General features: G+C 47.2%; 1 protein-coding gene across 15 annotated transcripts in view; it reads left to right on the forward strand.

Moving 5' to 3' along the window:
- LOC149327872 (uncharacterized) overlaps window positions 1-16,381 on the forward strand; it is a 141,168-nt gene extending 124,787 nt beyond the window's left edge. For 14 of the 15 annotated variants that reach the window (XM_089563558.1, XM_089563556.1, XM_089563557.1 and 11 more), the window contains 2 exons: window positions 5,418-5,819; window positions 13,458-16,381. In XM_089563558.1, the coding sequence (XP_089419684.1) occupies window positions 5,418-5,819; window positions 13,458-13,686 (631 nt within the window). In that variant the 3' untranslated portion in view covers window positions 13,687-16,381. Of the gene's footprint in view, window positions 1-5,417; window positions 5,820-11,937; window positions 12,003-13,457 lie in introns of all 15 variants that reach the window. The other variant, XM_089563562.1, reaches the window with a different exon arrangement.
- Window positions 16,382-18,215: the final 1,834 nt, after the last annotated feature.

The following is an 18,215-nucleotide window of genomic DNA, read 5'->3' on the forward strand; positions in this document are numbered from 1 at the left end:
TCTGCCGTTTTTATCAGGCGCAGTATCAAAGTATGTGTACGCATGCGTTTTCGTGAGCAAGCGAGGGCAGGCTGTGAACGACACCTTCACCTTGTTGTGTGGTAGGCTGCCACTCCGGCTACTGAAGCAACGACAAAAATATGTCGCTTTTTAAGGCGAAAGCCTTTAATGCCTCATACTGTCGTTAGTAGACGCGTCGGCAGCCGTGTTGACAGACGCGTCGGCAGGAATGTCGACAGACGCGTCGGCAGCCGTGTCGACAGACATGTCGGCAGGAATTTCGACAGACGCGTCGGCAGATTTGTCCGCCTTTCGGCGTCACTGCTTAAAAAGAAATTGTGCCGAGGGTGGGAATCGAACCAGGGTTCGGCATTTGAAGAGGAGACGCTACCACTCCGCCACGAAGGCTCAAGGTTCCAGCATGAATAAAGGCGCATCTAGTGAATGCATAGGTTTCATAAATAAAACAAAAGGAATAAAGTCGAGAAAAGAAAAATAAAAATAACAAAATAATCAAAAATAAAAACAAAATGAAATAAGATATGGAAATAAAAAACTATAAAAACAAGAAAAGGAGCAAAAATAGAATGAAAAATAAAAGTAAATAAAAACAAACAGTGCGCCAGGAAACGCTTTCGCCAAAGTGCCCCCTGAATTTTTTCGTTTCTCATCAATGCCGAACTGTGAGAAAAGTGGAGACAGGCCATCCCCGTGAAAAGAAGTTAATGGCTTCTCTTTCGATTGGCCAAATGTGCGTGTTTGTGAGAAACGTTTCGATCTCCACGAACATCGTTCACCATGACAAGTTGTAGTGAATGGGGACAGAGTGTCGCTGCAACATGAGCTGCCCAAGCTGAAGCCTGACGCTGTCCCTAGGATACTCGAAGCACTCCCACGATAGTTACCCAAGCCCAAACCATGTTCTTGACCATCAACAAAGCAACGCCAGATTGCATAGCGGGCACTTCAGATAACTCATGCCCGAACTGCCTGGCCTTTGGCGACACTGCTGAAGCAGCTACCGTAACAGCCAGAATATAGTCGAACTTTTTTTCAAAAAAACATGGCAAAAAGTCGACCTCCGTTTTATATACCAGTCATTGGCGGAAAAACTACAGAAGTCTTGCAACAATGAGCGGCTAAAGTCAACAGCCTCCATCACCGACGCCATCAGCAGCAGCGCGGTATGGCAACGTTGAGACACCGCCACTTTGCGTTTCCGTTGTCACAAAGTTATTTTGGTTTGTGGCTGGGTGTTGGCGGCGGGGAGATCTCTCCGCGCAGAGATGGTGCGCAAGTCTTTTAGAAAATGCAGCATAAGGGGGACACTGGTCTTGAGAAAAAAATTTTTATTAATGAAGTCACAGTTACGAAATCTTCAGGGAATATGTATTTTTGTGTGCTGATTCTAAATATGTCATTTAATTTCATGTAAAACAATTCCTTGAGCACTTATGCACTTTTTATGCTAGTATTTTGTGGAGAGTTTTGGAGAAAATTTGCTGCGGGAAACTCGCTGAAATGCATGCCATTGGGTTCTCTTGACACCAAGGAATACAATAAGGGTGAAATTGTCTTTCTGCCTATCATAGAACTTAAGTTATAGAGTTTTGAAGTTGTCGCTTCAGAAATGAGAAGGAAAGTGTGTATTCCTGTTCCTAAAGTGGCAGCTTCAGTACCCTATTACTCAAGTTCTATGAGAGCCAGGATGATAATTTTACCCTTATTGTATTCCTTAGTGTCAAGGGATTCCAAAGGCATACATTTCAGCGAGTTTCCCGCAGCGAATTTTCTCCAAAACTCTCCGCAAAATACTTGCATAAAAAGCGCACAAGTGCTCAAGGAATTGTTTTACATGAAATTAAATGACATACCTAGAATCAGTGCACAAAAATACATGTGCCCTGAAAATTTCATAGCTATGACTAAATTAATAAAATTTTCATTTCAAGACCAGTGTCCCCCCTTAAGCAATGCGCTAAACGGCACAGAGGATGATGCTCTAGGGGACGTGGGCAGCGAGAAGCAATGGTCATCCGACTACTCGAGTTCAGATGTCTCGGATGACTCGGAGTAACGCTTGCGCACTTCGTGCCCTTCACTCTACTGTACACCCGGCCAATTCTTGAACACTATTGCGCATCCATTGCCTCGCGTGTTTGTCAGCACCTTATCGCGGAGCGGCAAAAGAAGCGAGAGTAAGCGCATATGTATACACATGCGTATCTCACTTGTTTCGCCGCTCAGCGCTGTTAAGGGGGGACACTGGTCTTAGACCTATTTTCCTTATTTTTAGTCCAATCCTAATGAAACTGTACCACCTTGCTCAGTTTTTTATGCTGATTTCAACAATGTAATTACCTTTTTCACAAATTAGTGGGTTCCCAAGATAATTAATTTTAATTAGTCATTCATTAGTACCTCGGTGCAAAAAAACTGCTGAATAAAGAATAATTTTTAATCCATGGCTACATAGTATGGTGACTAAAGAGTGCAATAATCAAAACCATTTTTCGAATTTACACTCATTAGTAATTTTACAGCACTTGGAATATCAATGTTCAAGGTGTGTGTGTAATGCACCGATAAACTTTGCAAAGTTATAAAATTTTGAAGTGCGATTGAACAAATCTGCTTCGATTATTGCACACACTGTGCCTTCAGCTTCCCTTAGCAAACACTATGACATCTCTGTCTGTCCTAGATGTTGAGATATCGACATACTAAGACAGCCAGATGTCCAAAATTTTTATGCCATTAAATTGTCTGCTCCTGCACAAATTCAGCTCAAACGATGATCTGAATTGGATATTATGGTCAAAACGCTGATTTCTTGAAGGAAAAAATTGGTACAGTTGGAAAATAATAGCTTGAGATTCCACAAATGTCACTTCTTGAAAACCGATTTTTTGGTCATTTTTTGGTCTCAAAGACCAGTGTCCCCTTAATAAGGCTTTCACAAGCACGCAGGTTGATGGTCGCACAATAGTGTTCAAGAATTGGCCGGGCGTACATATGAGCAGCATCTAAATGAAAATACTGTCACCATTGTGCAACCGGTTGAGTCGCATTTGTTTCAAGGTAAGGGTGTCTTTCGGTACTTTTGCCATTGAAAAAGATTTTTTTTTTTTTTTCATTTTTAGAATTGGTTAGTGGGGGGGTCGACCTGTATTCCGGTTTTTACGGTAATCACAGTTAATCTCAATGCCAAGATAGGTCACGACTGTGCATGCAACTGCACGTGCAAGATGCTCAGCCAATGGAGGCAACAAATTGAGCCACTAACAACTGCTACGTTAAAGCTTCCTTTTGTATTCTTCTTAGTATATGTGAATAAATTGTTCATTCTGTACAAGACATTCACTTTTCCATTTTGTGCATGTACACCGCTGAAGACTGTGGTGGGTAAGTTGTGAAAATAATATGACGTTCCAATTAAAAATGGCATTATTCACTCAGGATCAGGGCAGTTAATGCACTGTGCCTTAGCATTGTCACTTTATAAATACAGTCATAGACCGATTTTTTTGGACTCGGTGGGACCCAGAAAATGGTCCAAATAATCGAGCAGTCTGAAAAGTCCGTGAATATCAAAAGAAAATCTTTCTGCAGAAAACCGGTTTTAAAAATTTCAAACTTCGCTGCTCCCCATGTTCCGCTTGCGAGCGATAATAGCAGACTTCATCTGAGCCACAGTCGTGCTTTCGTCATGTCCGCACCAGCTCGCGTCACGATACCAGACAGTGCGACTTGGCCACAAGACATACCACGAAAAAATGCACATGCCGCAGAAAGCAAGAACAGCCTAGATCTAGAGAGGTAATACACGGAAAGACGCGAGCGGTAGCGAGCTCCTCCGAATGCACCATGGGTTGGTTGCGTTGTCCAAGCCCCAGCAGACACTGCAGCTCCCCCATTCTCAATGCAATCGCATGGCTTGTAGGCCATCTCTATGGCAACTCAGGCTATGAGGGACGCCGTAGTGAAGGGCTCTGGAAATTTTGAACCCCAGGTGGTCGAAATTTCCGGAGCCCTTCACCACGGCGTCCCTCATAGCCTGAGTTGCTTCGGGACGTTAAACCCCAACAAACCAAACCAATCTCTATGGCAACGGTGAACGTGCCATTGTCTCAAGTGGCAACTATGCAGAACAAATAACCAAGCCTATCCAAGCCAGCCTGCCCATTTGACTCCATTTAAATCCTAAATGGCGCCTTTCACAGCGGCAGAGAACCGGTAGGTTGCGACAGCAATGCCCGTCTGTATTAAGCCGAAAACACAAATTTTCGGTTCCAAAATATCTCCGCAGTATTGCTACCAATTATTTTGGTCCAGTGGCGCCCCCTTCTGGCTGCTTTTCTCCGCAAACCAAACTTTGGTGGGAGTTTCATGACCATTAGGAGCATTGAATGACTCTGGTAATGTGTTTTCGTGGACATACGTTACTGCCTGCAGAGATAGTTAAAGAGGCGGCTGGCCCATTCTCTCTCGATGCATATTCCGGCTGCGGTGGCTGAATTTCGATGTTGGCGAAATTCTAGAGGCCCGTGTACTGTGCGGTGTCAGTGCACGTTAAAGAACCCCAGGTGGTCGAAATTTCCGGAGCCCTTCATTACGGCGTCCCTCATAGCCTGAGTTGCTTTGGGACGTTAAACCCCAATAAACCAAACCGAACCAAGCATTCAAATGATCCTGTCAGAATGAGCTGTACACGGGAGCAGAACTGCTTCACTCCTGCCGCGGTGGCTCAGTGGTTACGGCGCTCGGCTGCTGACCCGAAAGATGCGGGTTCGATCCCTGCCGCGGCGGCTGAATTTCGATGAAGGCGAAATTCTAGAGGCCCATGTACTGTGTGATGTCAGTGCACGTTAAAGAACACCAGGTGGCCGGAATCTCCAGAGCCCTTCACTACGGCGTCCTTCATAGCCTGAGTTGCTTTGGGACGTTAAACCCCAATAAACCAAACCAAACCAAGCATTCAAATGATCCTGTCAGAATGAGCTGTACACGGGAGCAGAACAGCTTCACTCCTGCCGCGGTGGCTCAGTGGTTACGGCGCTCGGCTGCTGACCCGAAAGACGCGGGTTCGATCTCGGCCGCGGCGGCTGAATTTCGATGAAGGCGAAATTCTAGAGGCCCGTGTACTGTGCGATGTCGGTGCTGGTTAAAGAACCCCAGGTGGTCAAAATTTCCGGAGCCCTTCACTACGGCGTCCCTTATAGCCTTAGTTGCTTTGGGACGTTGAACCCCAATAAACCAAACCAGAACTGCTTCACTGTGCATGCCCACCACAGAGCATGCTCACTACATTCCTTGTAATGACATCGTTGCCTGAGTGTGACTCTGATGAGCAGATTTTCTGCGAACGTTCCGTTTCTTGTGTGCTAATCACAGCTCCCCTGCTTGTTCTCTCGCAGGCAGCAGCGCGAGCGGGAGGACCTGGAGAACCGCCACCGACGCGAGCTCGAGTGCCTGCGGCAGCGGCTCCGCAGCTGTACCATGGGAAGCTCGTCTACGGCCTGGCCCCTGTGCGAGGCCGCACCAAACGGTGCTCCGGGGCCCCCCTCGCGCCTCCTGCCGCACTCGCAATCGGCGCCGCACTTTCCTCGCCCACTCCCGCCGCTACCCTTGTCGTCGTCACCCGAGTGGCACACACACCACCACTACCCGCACCCCCACGGGGCCGGCAGTCCGCCACTGAACCTGCCGGCCTCACTGGAGCGAGGTCTGCACCGCTCCAACTCGGAGGGCCTGCCTCCGGACCCCCTCAGTGCAAGACCCTTGGGTCGGACTCGAACCCTCACCGACGATCTGCTTAGGTGTGTGCTGTTGGAAGAGGGAAAGCGGTTTATACAGTAAAAACTCGTAGTCTGGAAATTCAGGGAATTCAAAGTGCCTGCATCATCATCATCATCAGCCTGACTGTGCCCACTGCAGGGCAAAGGCCTCTCCCGTGTGTTTCCAATTAACCCTGTCCTTCGCCAGTTGTGGCCACCGTATCCCTGCAAACTTCTTAATCTCATCTGCCCACCTAACTTTATACGCCCCCTGCTACGCTTGCCTTCTCTTGGAATCCACTCCGTTACCCTTAAGGACCAGTGGTTATCTTGCCTTCACATTGCATGCCCTGCCCAAGCCCATTTCTCCCTCTTGATTTCGACTAGGATGTCATTAACCCGTGCATGTTCTCTCACCCACTCTGTCTGCTTCTGATGTCTTAACCTTACATGTATCATTTTTCTTTCCATGGTTCGCTGCATTGTCCTTAACTTAATTAAGCTCTTTGTTAGCCTGCATAGTCCCAGCCAACGCATGTAGGCCTGTGGTGTTGGACGCTCTGCAGTTGGCATGCCGGTGGGCTCATGCCAGTTAATTTTCATGGACTCCCATTGGGAGGCTGCATTGAAGTACGTCTGTCAAGGCTTTCGATATTCCAAGTAGCACTCTTCAAGCCTGAATCGGATGGTGCAGTGCTGTTGGCGCACTTCTGGTGTACGTGCAACAGCAGGCGTGACAGTAATTGGAGGGTCCCATCGCCACAAATTAGTGCAGCCGCGCAATGGCCAGTCAGCCAAGCACAGCTGTGTGCTGTTTTGGATGCTGATTGGGCGCATCTCTCATATTTTTCTTTCAGACAGCGTCACGTACTTCCCTCGCTTCCTTCCATGTGGTTCTGTGTTTCTAGTGTGTTGAAACTGCGTGTTTTTTGCAGTTGGTGCTGTGGAGCCTACTCGCATGTGACGACGCCGCATCGCGGCACGAACGATGTCACAGAGGCCTTTGCAGTTTTAGAGTATTTCCGTTGGAACACTCCCGACAGTGTGTGCACGCAGTAATGCGTTTCGCAGAACTGCAGTAAATTTTGGTTGGCTGGCTGTATTTTCAGTGCATTTTAAAGCCACTTAATTTGTACCGCGGATTCTCCTAAATTCGCTTAATTCAAACTTTTTGGCTCTCTCCAACACCCCCGGCACACGAAAAAGTGGTGGCCAAGGTCGGATACATCTGGTTTACAGCGCCGCATGAGCTGAAAATTCGCCCCTCCAACCAGTTAAAGGTGCACTGAAGAGGAATCTGAACTCCTCTTTTTGCCGCGGGAACTCGATCTACACGTTCCTAGCATTCTTAGAAACTTCGACTTATTGCCCGGTGTGGCCGATTTCCCTAATTAAATCGAATTAACGTCCGGCTCCCGCCTTTACTTTTTGAATTCTGCCTCGTACGATGGGCGGAGTCGACCGACGCGTGGAGTGCCTTTCACCCAGTCCCACGGCGGCTTGCCGCTCTGCCATCGGCGGAGTAATACGTAGTAGTCCGTAGAAGCAAAAAGCCCGCGCGTATTTTTATTTCTGCGGGCTTATTTTGTGGTTATATTATCTGCAAATGAAACTATTTATTCACGGAAACCTAAAAAACAAAATGAAGCGAAACCAAAGCCTCCACGGAGCTGGCTGAAAGGCACTTCCCGTGTCGGTCGACTCCGCCCACCGTACGAGGCAGAATTCAAAAAATAAAGGCGGGAGCCGGACGTTAATTCGATTTTATTAGGGAAATCGGCCACACAGGGCAATAAATCGAAGTTTCTAAGAATCCTCCGAACATGTAGATTGAGTTCCCGCGGCAAAAAGACGAGTTGAGATTCCTCTTCAGTGCACCTTTAACTCATATGCGCTCTGAGGGGGCCTGTCGTCCCGTCTCTGCATAGTTTCTTTTTCTGCGCTCCACTCTCAGCCCTTGACAGTATCGGCTATTGGCCACGCATCAGGGAGCCTAGTTCAGCTGCACGCCGGGTCGGACACTGATTAGGGTGTCGCTGGTCTTGTTTTATTTTGGGGTGTTGCGCTATTCGGGTGAAAATATGCAGCTCCCCTCCATGTGGTCATGTGCCAAAAAATACATGGTCATCACAACCTTTTCATTGTGTGGTGGCTCTACAGCCAGCCACTGCGTTGCACCTGTGAAGGAGGCCACAGAAGGCCTTTGCTATTTTGGAGCATTCTCCTTTGACATTAATGGCAGTGGGCAGGCAGTACACCGTGACTTAAATGCAAAAAATTGTCATTGCCGCCCAGTTTACATTGAAAAGCAGACAACCATTGCTTATCTTGTCATCAGTTAAATTCGCTGCACTGCAAAACTGCTTTCTGAAAAGTTTTTGTCAAGCCATTCGACTGCCGGAACTTAGGATAATTCGTACCTTTTTTTCAGTCCCTCGAGGTCCTAATTTGATTTTACTCGGATGGTAGAATGCATTATTGAAGCGAAAAGCTTCACTACAAGGCCGAGCTTTGCGGGAGCCATGGTGCACAGATTCGCCAATTCTGCGCGTGCTTGACCTTTCGATGCAGCTGTGCGCTACTGGGCTGTAAATGCACTTGTCAGAGAATAGGCACTCGCACTCGCCATGGAAGGAGAAGCACCCAGGCGTCCAAAGTGCCCCCTGAATTTTAACCACGCCGATTTCCGTCTCCTCCTCCGCCTCCGTACAGGCAGTGTGTGGACGGCCAAACACCTCCACCGTTATCGTGGTGCTCCCAGTGCATTGTGCGCGAACTGCGACAGCCATGACGTCAAACCAAGCATAACTGCAGCTTTTCGCTTGCATAACCAGAGCTAAGCCACTGCCAAATTTTTTAATAACTCTTTTTCAATCATACAACCAGTCAGGGGCTGCTGGTTGAATAGACATCAGTACTTTTCACCCATATTTTATGTTGTGCTAAAGCATTTTGCTGTTTGCATAGTGAAATAGGTCTAAACTACTACGGTTGAATCCCGCTACAGTAAACTTGGATCTAGTAAAGTAAAACTGCACTCTCATGTTGCCTTCCATAGATAACTAATTTTTTTTTTCGTTTCTAGTAAAGTTCTAGTTTCTAGTTTTCCTAGTTTTTCACATTGAACGCGTGAAGTCGAGGATCACGAGTTTAATATTCGGTGCCAAATGGATACCGAAGACGATAAAACGGCGCTTTTTTTTTTTTAAGATGGCTTCACCACCAAGCTTGAGAGCGCGAGGAGAAGCTACCTTTTCGAGGGCCTTGGGGCCGTGAGGCAAAGCACGCGGCGCGCACAAAAAAAAAAAAAAAACGGAAGGAAAGCTGGCTATAAGCATAGAAAGAAGGCGGCGTGGTTCGCTTAGAAAGGAAATCTAGAAAAAGTGCAGTGATGAGTAGGGAAGGGAAGAAAAGGCCAAACGTTTTCAGCTCAGCAGTGTGGGCATTGCATAGGCGGTTTTGCCACGCTTGATATGCCACGCGAAGTTTGAATTAAAGGGGGACAGAGGTCTTGGGGGCTCGGAAATCTCGGGAAAAATAACATTCCGGAAATAGGATATTTAAAATTTGCGGCCCATATAGTACCTATCTGTGATATTTTTCATTCGTTCATTCAAACAAAAGTCAAACCTCGCTGTAGCGATCTGGTAAAAAATCATAAAATAGTTCGGTATAGCCGAAATTTGCAATATTAAATCTCGCAAAAAAAAACTTGCGATGGAGAAGCTAAATTTTGTCGGCGAAAGAACGCAACTGGTAGAGACATTTTCCATAATTTTAGCACTGTTTCAAAGCGGCTCGCGGCGATTGCGGAGGCTGCAAAAACCTAGAGGCTAGTGCTAGTTAAAGGGACACTGAGGAGAAATTGAAGTTGGCTTGTATCGACAGAATACCAGCTCCTGATTACAAAAACGCCACTCATACTGACAACAAAGCTCTTGTAACGTAGAAAAGAGCAAGAACCAAAATACAGGTATCGCCGCCACAGGCCAAACTCGCAAGTACAAGCGTCATGACGTCATATAACAAAACAGTGTTGCTGGAACCAATGGTTCTAGCAACGCTAGGACACGACAAGCACAAATCACTGAGGCGCAGCCAATGCATGCGCAAATCTCCTTGACGTCGCCAGATGGCGCCACGTGCCGGGCAGCTACGCGCTCGCCTGAAGCATCGGGACCAATCAGCGCCTGCTCGCCGGCGTTAGGCGGGCTCCCGGTATTCCGCTAGCGGTATCAAGGTACACGGTATGCTAAAGGTGTCTATTTGCGAGAACTTCGTTGACGACTTCGAGAACGAGATCCATCGTAACGCTCGCAAAACGCCGGTGCAAACGTAAGCGCAGCGACTGTAGCGACGGCCGCAATAGCCGATAGATGCCTTCAACGTGCGGCCGGCGGTAGCTTTCTTTTCGGCTGCTGCTAGGCCGCACTGCTGGCCGCCAGAAATCACGGAGTCTGCATCACGTCATGTCACGTCATGTTTCACGTCACTTAGTCCTCTGTCGTCATAGCCGAATCCCAAGTTTGAATCACAGCGGCGGGAGAAACCTTTTCAACTTCGAATCCAAATTTCTTAGAAATCAATGCATTTTTCGCTGCCGGCCAAGTGGCAACAAAGCCATGACATGCCGAACTATCGGATTTTGCTATAAAAAATATATTAATAGGGCTCTCCTCAGTGTCCCTTTAAGTTGGTTTCGCCGCACAGCACCGCAGCACGCGGCGGCAGATTGAACGACAGTTAGGGTGGCTTCCTCGCATTACAGCGGTGTCGCAAAAAAAATTGGATGCCAAGCTGAAAGGTATCGTCGTTTTCACCACTTCCACTCTGGAAATTTGCTACTGCCGAGCGTGTCGATGGTTCCGGTGCGCTATTGTCGGTTGCAAGAGTCACGAACGGGTGCAGACTGCCAGCTTTTTTCGCCACTGTGTTGTCAAAGCAAGGCAAAGTGTGACCCATGGTGCGAACGCTTTCCGCTCCACCACCAGTCAGCCATGTATTGAGGCAAAGCTTGTCGCCTGCCACCTAACCGGCTACAGGTGCTGTTCGATATATCCGTTTTATGGCAAACAGTGTTCGATATATAGAGTAAGAAATGCATGTGTTTGTTGAAAATGTGTAGTAACAGTTCAGTATAGCCAATAATTCGTGGTAACCGTGTTCTTTGTAACGAGGTTTGACTGTACTATCAGACGTAATTCTAATTTACACCTTATTTCTGTTAGTTATCCTTCATTTCCTGAAAGCACAAATTTTTTGCTGTTTGCAAGTTTACAAGAAGCATGTCTCGGCATCTAAAGCAGATGGAGCAGTGATTTTTGTTACAGCATGCTGCTGAATGGTTAAAAAAGCACATTTCTCAGCTTATGCTTACAAATGTCTCTGTGCACTCTAGTTTAGACTGCTCGTTAATGAGTCCTATTTAATCTGAACTTCAGTGCTTTGATAGAGGCTTAGCCTAGAAAGTACTTCCAACATTGCATTCTTTGTACTTTATATCTAGCCACATGTTATTTATACAGGGTGTTGCAAGTAACATGAACCAAAGATTAAAAAAAGTGTCTCACTGGAGCTGGGCTAAACCAACGACATATTGTTTCCCGTCGTGTGGTGCTCCTCGGAGTATCTTTTAAATTCCGCTGAATTAGTTCATTAGCTCAGGTTAATTATGCAAATTTGCTATGGTTCACTTTAGGGTCATGTGCCATGTTGTAGCAGGGGGGGGGGGGGGGGTTAAGAGAGAGCCCATCCAGTTTTTTACGGTATCGTATCTCCCATGTGGTTCTTTTTTCCGGCGTTTAAAGAAAGCCTGCGAATTATGAAAAAAACCACGTGACTGCGCTCATGCGCTACCATATTCCAGCGCTCCGAACCGCGTTTTGAATGAACTAAACGCGCACGCTGACCGTGCCCAAGTGGGCGGCCGCCGCTCAGTTCGATGGGCTGCAAAATGATAAAAATAAAAGAGGCTACCTTGATATACACGACCCCACTGCTTTCCCTTCCTTTTTATTTTGCCTATGCGATGTTCCTATAGATGTTCAATAGATGTTCGATAGATGTTCGATAGATGTTCAATAGATGTTCCGTCTGAAATGGACGTCAGTAGCCTGCTTATCACTTAATGCAGATCCCGGCGCGCGCTTTCCATGTTCAGGAAGAATATGCTGACGCACTTTGGAGACTATGCTGTGAGCGGCGTCGGCCGCTCGCTTCGAGACGGTGAGCGCGTATGCTTCGTTTACTCTGGACGCACTTGGCAGCACTACAATACGGTTGCGCAAGACCACAGTCACATAGGTTTTTTCATATTTCGCGGGCTTTCTTTAAATGCTGGAAAAAAGCACCATGTAAAGGATATGTTTCTACAAAAAACTGGATCGGTTGTTTCGTAACCCCCTCCAGAGCTTAATGAAACGCACACGACCCTGAAGTGAATACGAAAAATTTTGCGCAACTAATCTTAGCTAATTGACTAATTAAGCAGAATTTAAAAAATACTCTGAGGAGCGCAACATAACGGGAAACAATATACATTTGGTGTCGACAATTTCTGGGGCGCCACTTTTTTCTAATCCTTGGTTCAAGTTACGTGAAACACCTTGTAAGTTTCTGGATGTTTATTTTTGTTTACATCGACTTTGCAAACAAAGGAGCCGGGACGTTTAATCCGATTTCAATTATGGAAATCGGCTGCACAGGACAATAATTCGGAGTGTCTAAGAATGCTCGGAACGTGTAGACTGAGTTCTCGCGGTAAAAAAAGATGAGTTCGGATTCCTCTTCAGTGCATCTTCAAGAGAAGAAGGTATCTTCATTATTAGAGAGTTTTAGCCGAGCCAGTTTGTGCGCTCGCTCCACTCAGCGAGCTAGCGGGAGCACTACTGCGCATGCGCGAAGCGCTCAGGCGGGAGCGCGCGAGCGGAACGGCTCCTCCGCCCCGCTCCCGCGCGAGCCAAGCAGAGTCCGGAGCGGGCCGACGAGCGGGCGTCGCGCAAAGCCTTCTGGGCTCGTGCTAGCCGAACCAAACGTAAACATTCAACATGGCGGCCGCCAGCGCGGGTCTTGCCGGATACTTTTTGGCATGGCGAACAGATTGCAGGCGATGTCGGATAACTTGCAAACGTAACTCGATCACGATCGACGCTCGCACGCGTAGAGGATGAATGCACACGCTAGACAACGCTACAAATGCTTACACGCACACGCTGCGAGGGGTGACTTGGGTGGTGTTGGCTTGGCTCTCGCACTGGCAGGCATTTAAATTTTTTTTTGTAATACGAAAGCTTCACTGCTAAAACCAAATCACTGTTGTTACCAGAAAGCATACAGAAAATGTAAACAGCTATCATTTATTTATTCACGCATATATCAGGGAGGCTTACTTATAACCATTTTCTGGCAAGTCCAGTCACCACCACTAGGAGGCGCAACAAGTCGCCTCGCTTGAGCAGACGGGGAAGACGCTGCGCTAAAACTCTACTCTTGCGCGACGCTCCGCTGTGGCTCCGCTGGGAACTGCGAGCGGAGCGGACAGTAAACCCGCTCAGCTAAAACTCTCTATTATGCATGGGACTCTATGAGAGCTGATGAGCTGTGCTGGACAGCAAGTATGCTTTGTAGCGGGGGCTGAGGTGGGAGAAATAGCTGGCCTGACTACCTGTCCGGGCTTTGCAGGTTGGTCCAGCTGAATGGCGCTGCTCGGACGTGCCCGCCAACATCCCTGAGCCCCGAGCCAAAGCCAACGCTACACCAGCTGATGCAACAGAGGCATGTTGCAGCGCCACCCTTGGGCTCACCGCTGAAGGAAGGGCCGCCCTCGCCCGTGACCTCTCCGCCTCCCATGTACCCGCCTCCTCACCACCTGCAGTTTGGGGGGCCACGAAGCATGCACCGGCACCAGTGACCAGCGGCCGGAAAGCTGAAGGAACACCACCAGTGGTGCCGCTTACCACGCCGAGACCAGGCGTCGCCCATCGCCAGTGCAGGCCGCCAGTGCTAGCTATCGGGATTGGCCGACCAAAAGGAGTTCGCGCCATCCCGGGTGACCAAGGAATGGCGATCGGCTGCGCCGCGTGGAAAGCGAGCGGCAGGCACGCCTGCCGCTCTTTGTGCGGTCAAACAAAAAAAGAGAAAGCGAGAGACGAATGCCAGGCTTTGGTGGCACTGTGCTGGCAGCAGTTCCAAAGTCCGCTCCAAAGGCAGCCTCGTGACGTCGTAGCAATGGCTGATCTGAACTCCCTCCCGTGTCGTGGGCCTTAGAGCTCTTCTCCCACTTTCAGGGGTGCAGAATAAAAAAAAAACGGCCCCCCGCCGGCTGCTGCAGCTGTGAAGGACGAGACGAACACACGTGTTACGATCGACATCGACGTCACACTCCTCCCGTCAAAGCGTTGGAGAGAACACCCGCTGCTTTTTTTTTTTTTTGGAGCATCCTCTCAAGTCGTCTTTGCGCACCAAACTTTGGCAGCCAAGAAAAAATCCCACGTTTTGTTGCTTTTATTATGCACCTATACATATATATATATATATAGTTTCCTTTTTTTTTTGTGCGGGGAGGAAATTGCCTTTTCAAACAGGCCCTGCCATGCCTAGCCATGTTTGCAGCACTGACAGGGTTTTCAGGTCTGGTGCCACCTCCCTCCACCTCTGGGGGCCACTTCTGCATTTTTTTTTTTTTCCCGCACACCGTTGCTGTTGCCAAACTTGGTGGCAAGGTGGAAAAAAAAACAGTCCTCCTCTCGTGCAAACGTTGGGACTGTGCGTCATAGACATGCTTGCAGTCGCTGCTTTAGCTTCAGATTAAGTCGGAAAACCTTCGCCTTTCAACCATACTGGGTACATGTTTGAGAGGCAGCGATTTTTAATTAGTTGCTCATGACTGCATGACTTGCGTGCAGTGCAGTGGTCCTGGCTAAATGTGCTGAACCTGGGGAATGCAGGGGCCTATCACTCACTTTACGTTAATTGTTTATATATATATATATATATTGTGTGTGTGTATTTTTTTTTTCTTTGAGTGGCATTGAACAAGGGTCTCCTCTACGTCCCCTTCTGTTTATATCTCTCCCTGCTGTGGTGGCTAGTTTTAATTTGAGGAGGGGTCGTAGGTAAAAAAAAACAGGCACAAAGCACACTCGTCAGTTTCTCACTCTACAGCTCACGTTTGTGTGGAAAACTGTATGCGTCACCTTCGAGGTAAGAATTGGATGCTTTGTCATCCCATTCTTCGCGACCTCGCAACATTTAGAGAGCAGATGGCCAGGTGGAGGGGTTGGGAAAGAGTCATTTATACAATGCGTACCGTCGATGTAGACACAAGTCCCAGAGTCAGTCACATATTGGGAGTGCCCCGCAAAATGGCATAGCCGTTCAGATAGGGGCACGTTCCTTGTCCCCAATTTGTTTTTTTCCCTTTCCCCCCCATCTCACTATTAAGCCGGCGCTTGGCAGCTGTCGACCAAGCTTTTTGTCCCCATCTATCAAGAGCACAGAGCCTCCTGGAGTTAATATAATGTCCCACTACCACATCTTGTGGGTCACTTTGGTGACCTGCTTTCTTATGGTGGTTTTCTTTTTTTTTTTGCTTAATTTTTAGAGCAGCGCACTCCTTAGCAAACGTGGCAATTGAGGCCCCGTGGATTTGCCGTACATGATACTGTGGTCCAACTGATTTGAAGTAAAGCGTGGTAGCATTTTATTATCTAATGGGGCTGGTCAGTAAAGTGCACTTTGAGCAAATCTGCTGTGCTGAGCAAATCTGCTGTGCTGAGCTACCCATGGTTGGTCAGATGCTGAAATGCTTGCCTTAAGTCTTCTCCAGCACATTGCCGCAGTTGAGCCACACACAGCCAACTTTACCCGACAGCGTCACCCCGTGCACGTGTATGTAGCGTATTTGAGCAATCTGTCGGGCTCACTCGCCAGTTTCGTGAAAACTTTCTTGGTTTTTCCGGCTTTTTATATATGCGGGGGAGCATTACTCGGACAAGCACCGCTTCTGTGCAAACTGTTCGACCACAGAGAGAGCCCCCAGAGCGTGAGCAAGTCTCTCTCTGTTTCAGTCAGTGAGATGAAGTTAGTCCGAAAAGGAAATGTTCCACAATGCGGGCAGGAGAGAGAGAGAAAAGAAAATAGTCTTCCGTGAAGGTTCTTGTCCTGACGTGCTTTTTTCTTTACACGGTTTTGTCCTGTATTTTTTTTTTCCCCTATCCGTATTGTCCATGATGCCACGTGATAATGATGCTGGAGCAAGTGTGAGCAAGTTTATGCTTGACTGTCGTGTGCGTGAATGGTGGTCTGCATGGAAGAAGGAAGCTAGTGACCTTTTCGAGTGAGTGATGACCACAGGTGTAGAAAGAAAAAAAGACATGGCGGCCTGTGCCTGCACCCCCCCTCCCATTCTGTTTGCTTTTTTTTTCTTTCTTTTATATCTGCGTGCAAGTTTCCTGGTGCAGTGGCTGCAGCAACTGAACATTTATTAGAGTGCTTGCGTAAAGATGTAGAAGAGTAAAAAAAAAAAAGGCAAGTTTCTAGGTAATATTCGTACATATTTAATAATAAAAAGATGACTTGTTGTATACAACTTTCATGTCCTACAATCTTGTGTCTCTCTGCTCTTCTGCAGTTTAAGCTCATGCCTGGGGGGACTTCGTAAAGCTTGTCTGCATTAAAGGGACCCTGAAGGGATTTCGACGGGGCATATTCTAGTGCAACAGATCTGTAGAGGTGGTCTTTGTGGGTATTAGAGTCAAATTTGAGAGCCTTTCAAATTTGACTAATACCCACATATATGTTATAGGGTCTGCACAGAGGCTCCCAAATTTGACTCTAATACCCACAAAGACCACCTTTACAGATTGATCTGTTGCACTAGAATATATATATTCTAGTGCGACAGATCTCTGTGTGTGTATGTGTGTACACACACATATACACACACACCTTACCACTCAGTGGACAGATGAACCAGCCTTCAAGCTCGCCCCATCATCTGCCCACTGACTTCATCGGGGTAAAGGACGCATGATGAAGTGTGTCATCTAAATTGGTAGCAAGCTAGTGCAAGCAGTGATTTTTGTTATTTATATATTATAGGGTCGGCACAGAGCTTTCAAATTTGACTCGGAATACTCAAAAAAGACCACCTCTACAGGTCTGTTGTACTAGAATATGCCCCATCTAAATCATTTCAGGGTCCATTAAATGATTAGTGCTTCTTACTCATCTTTCTTAAAATAGTTGTGCTCAGTTGGGTTGCTAATTATATAATCACAAGGGAATGAAAAAGCAGCCATTAAAATGAAAAACATCATCCTGGCAATGAGGGGAAATTTTTCCCGATAGGAAACTCTGTCATCCAGTGAGCACCCGACACCTGGGAGGTAAACTGTGACCTATTGTGGCTCTAGCAATTCATGGCTGCTTGATCAGGCTTGCATTAGGTCAAAAAGAGCAAAGTAAAGGGGCGAGGATATTCAGGTGTCCCAGCTAAAGGTAACCAAGCTTTTAAGAGACTGGAGTGGCCTTGTCCATTGAAATCGGCGAGGGCTATTGAGTCTAGTCTGCAGAGGTTTTTTTTTTCATTCTTCTAAGATAATTAAGCAATAAAGTAATTAGCTAACTTTAGCCGCCGTGGTGGCTCAGTGGTTAAGGTGCTCAGCTGCTGACCCGAAAGACCCGGCTTCGATCCCAGCCGTGGTGGTCGAATTTCAGTGGGGGTGAAATTGTAGAGGCCCGTGTATTGTGCAGTGTCGGTGCACGTTAAAGAACCTCAGGTGATCGAAATTTCCGGAGCCCTTCACTACGCCGCATCCCGTAGCCTGAGTCACTTTGAGATGTTAAAACCCCTAAAACCATAAACCTAATTAGCTTTGTGGATATTGGCTTCGGGAATCAAGTGTCAGTTCAGAGGTTGTAGGTCTTAAAAAGCGGCTGGTTAAAATGTTTACACTAAGGTACCATTCACACTTTGAGGCTTTTTGTACACTGCAGTGTACATTGTGAATTCAAAACTTTCCCTGGGAGTGTGCTACACTTAGCACAGGTTTCATTGTTTCAGATTAATTTAGCACCCTTCATAATCCTAAAGAGAGTGCCTTTTTATCCCTACTTGCAATCGCAGTACATAACAGTAATAGGGTGGGAGCACAATATCTGCCATTCTTATGCAGACAGGTTTTTGTCACCCGCTATGCCATTTTTTTTTTCTGCATTTCTAGCAATATTTGTGTCTTCGAAATAGACAACATCGAATCCCTGATACGTCAAATGCTCAGGCAAGTCCTTGTGTTTTGATCTAACAGTGCCCCACCATAGTCTCTTTTTGTGCGAAAAATTTGCAAATCCCTAAAAAAGAATTGCTGGCCGGTATTTTCCACTGGAAAACTATATCGAGGGCTGAATATGCTATGTAGGCAGAAAAATTACATATTC

Source organism: Amblyomma mixtum, chromosome 10, assembly GCF_055824585.1.
Source record: "Amblyomma mixtum isolate Tamu chromosome 10, ASM5582458v1, whole genome shotgun sequence".
Taxonomy (NCBI): domain Eukaryota; kingdom Metazoa; phylum Arthropoda; class Arachnida; order Ixodida; family Ixodidae; genus Amblyomma; species Amblyomma mixtum.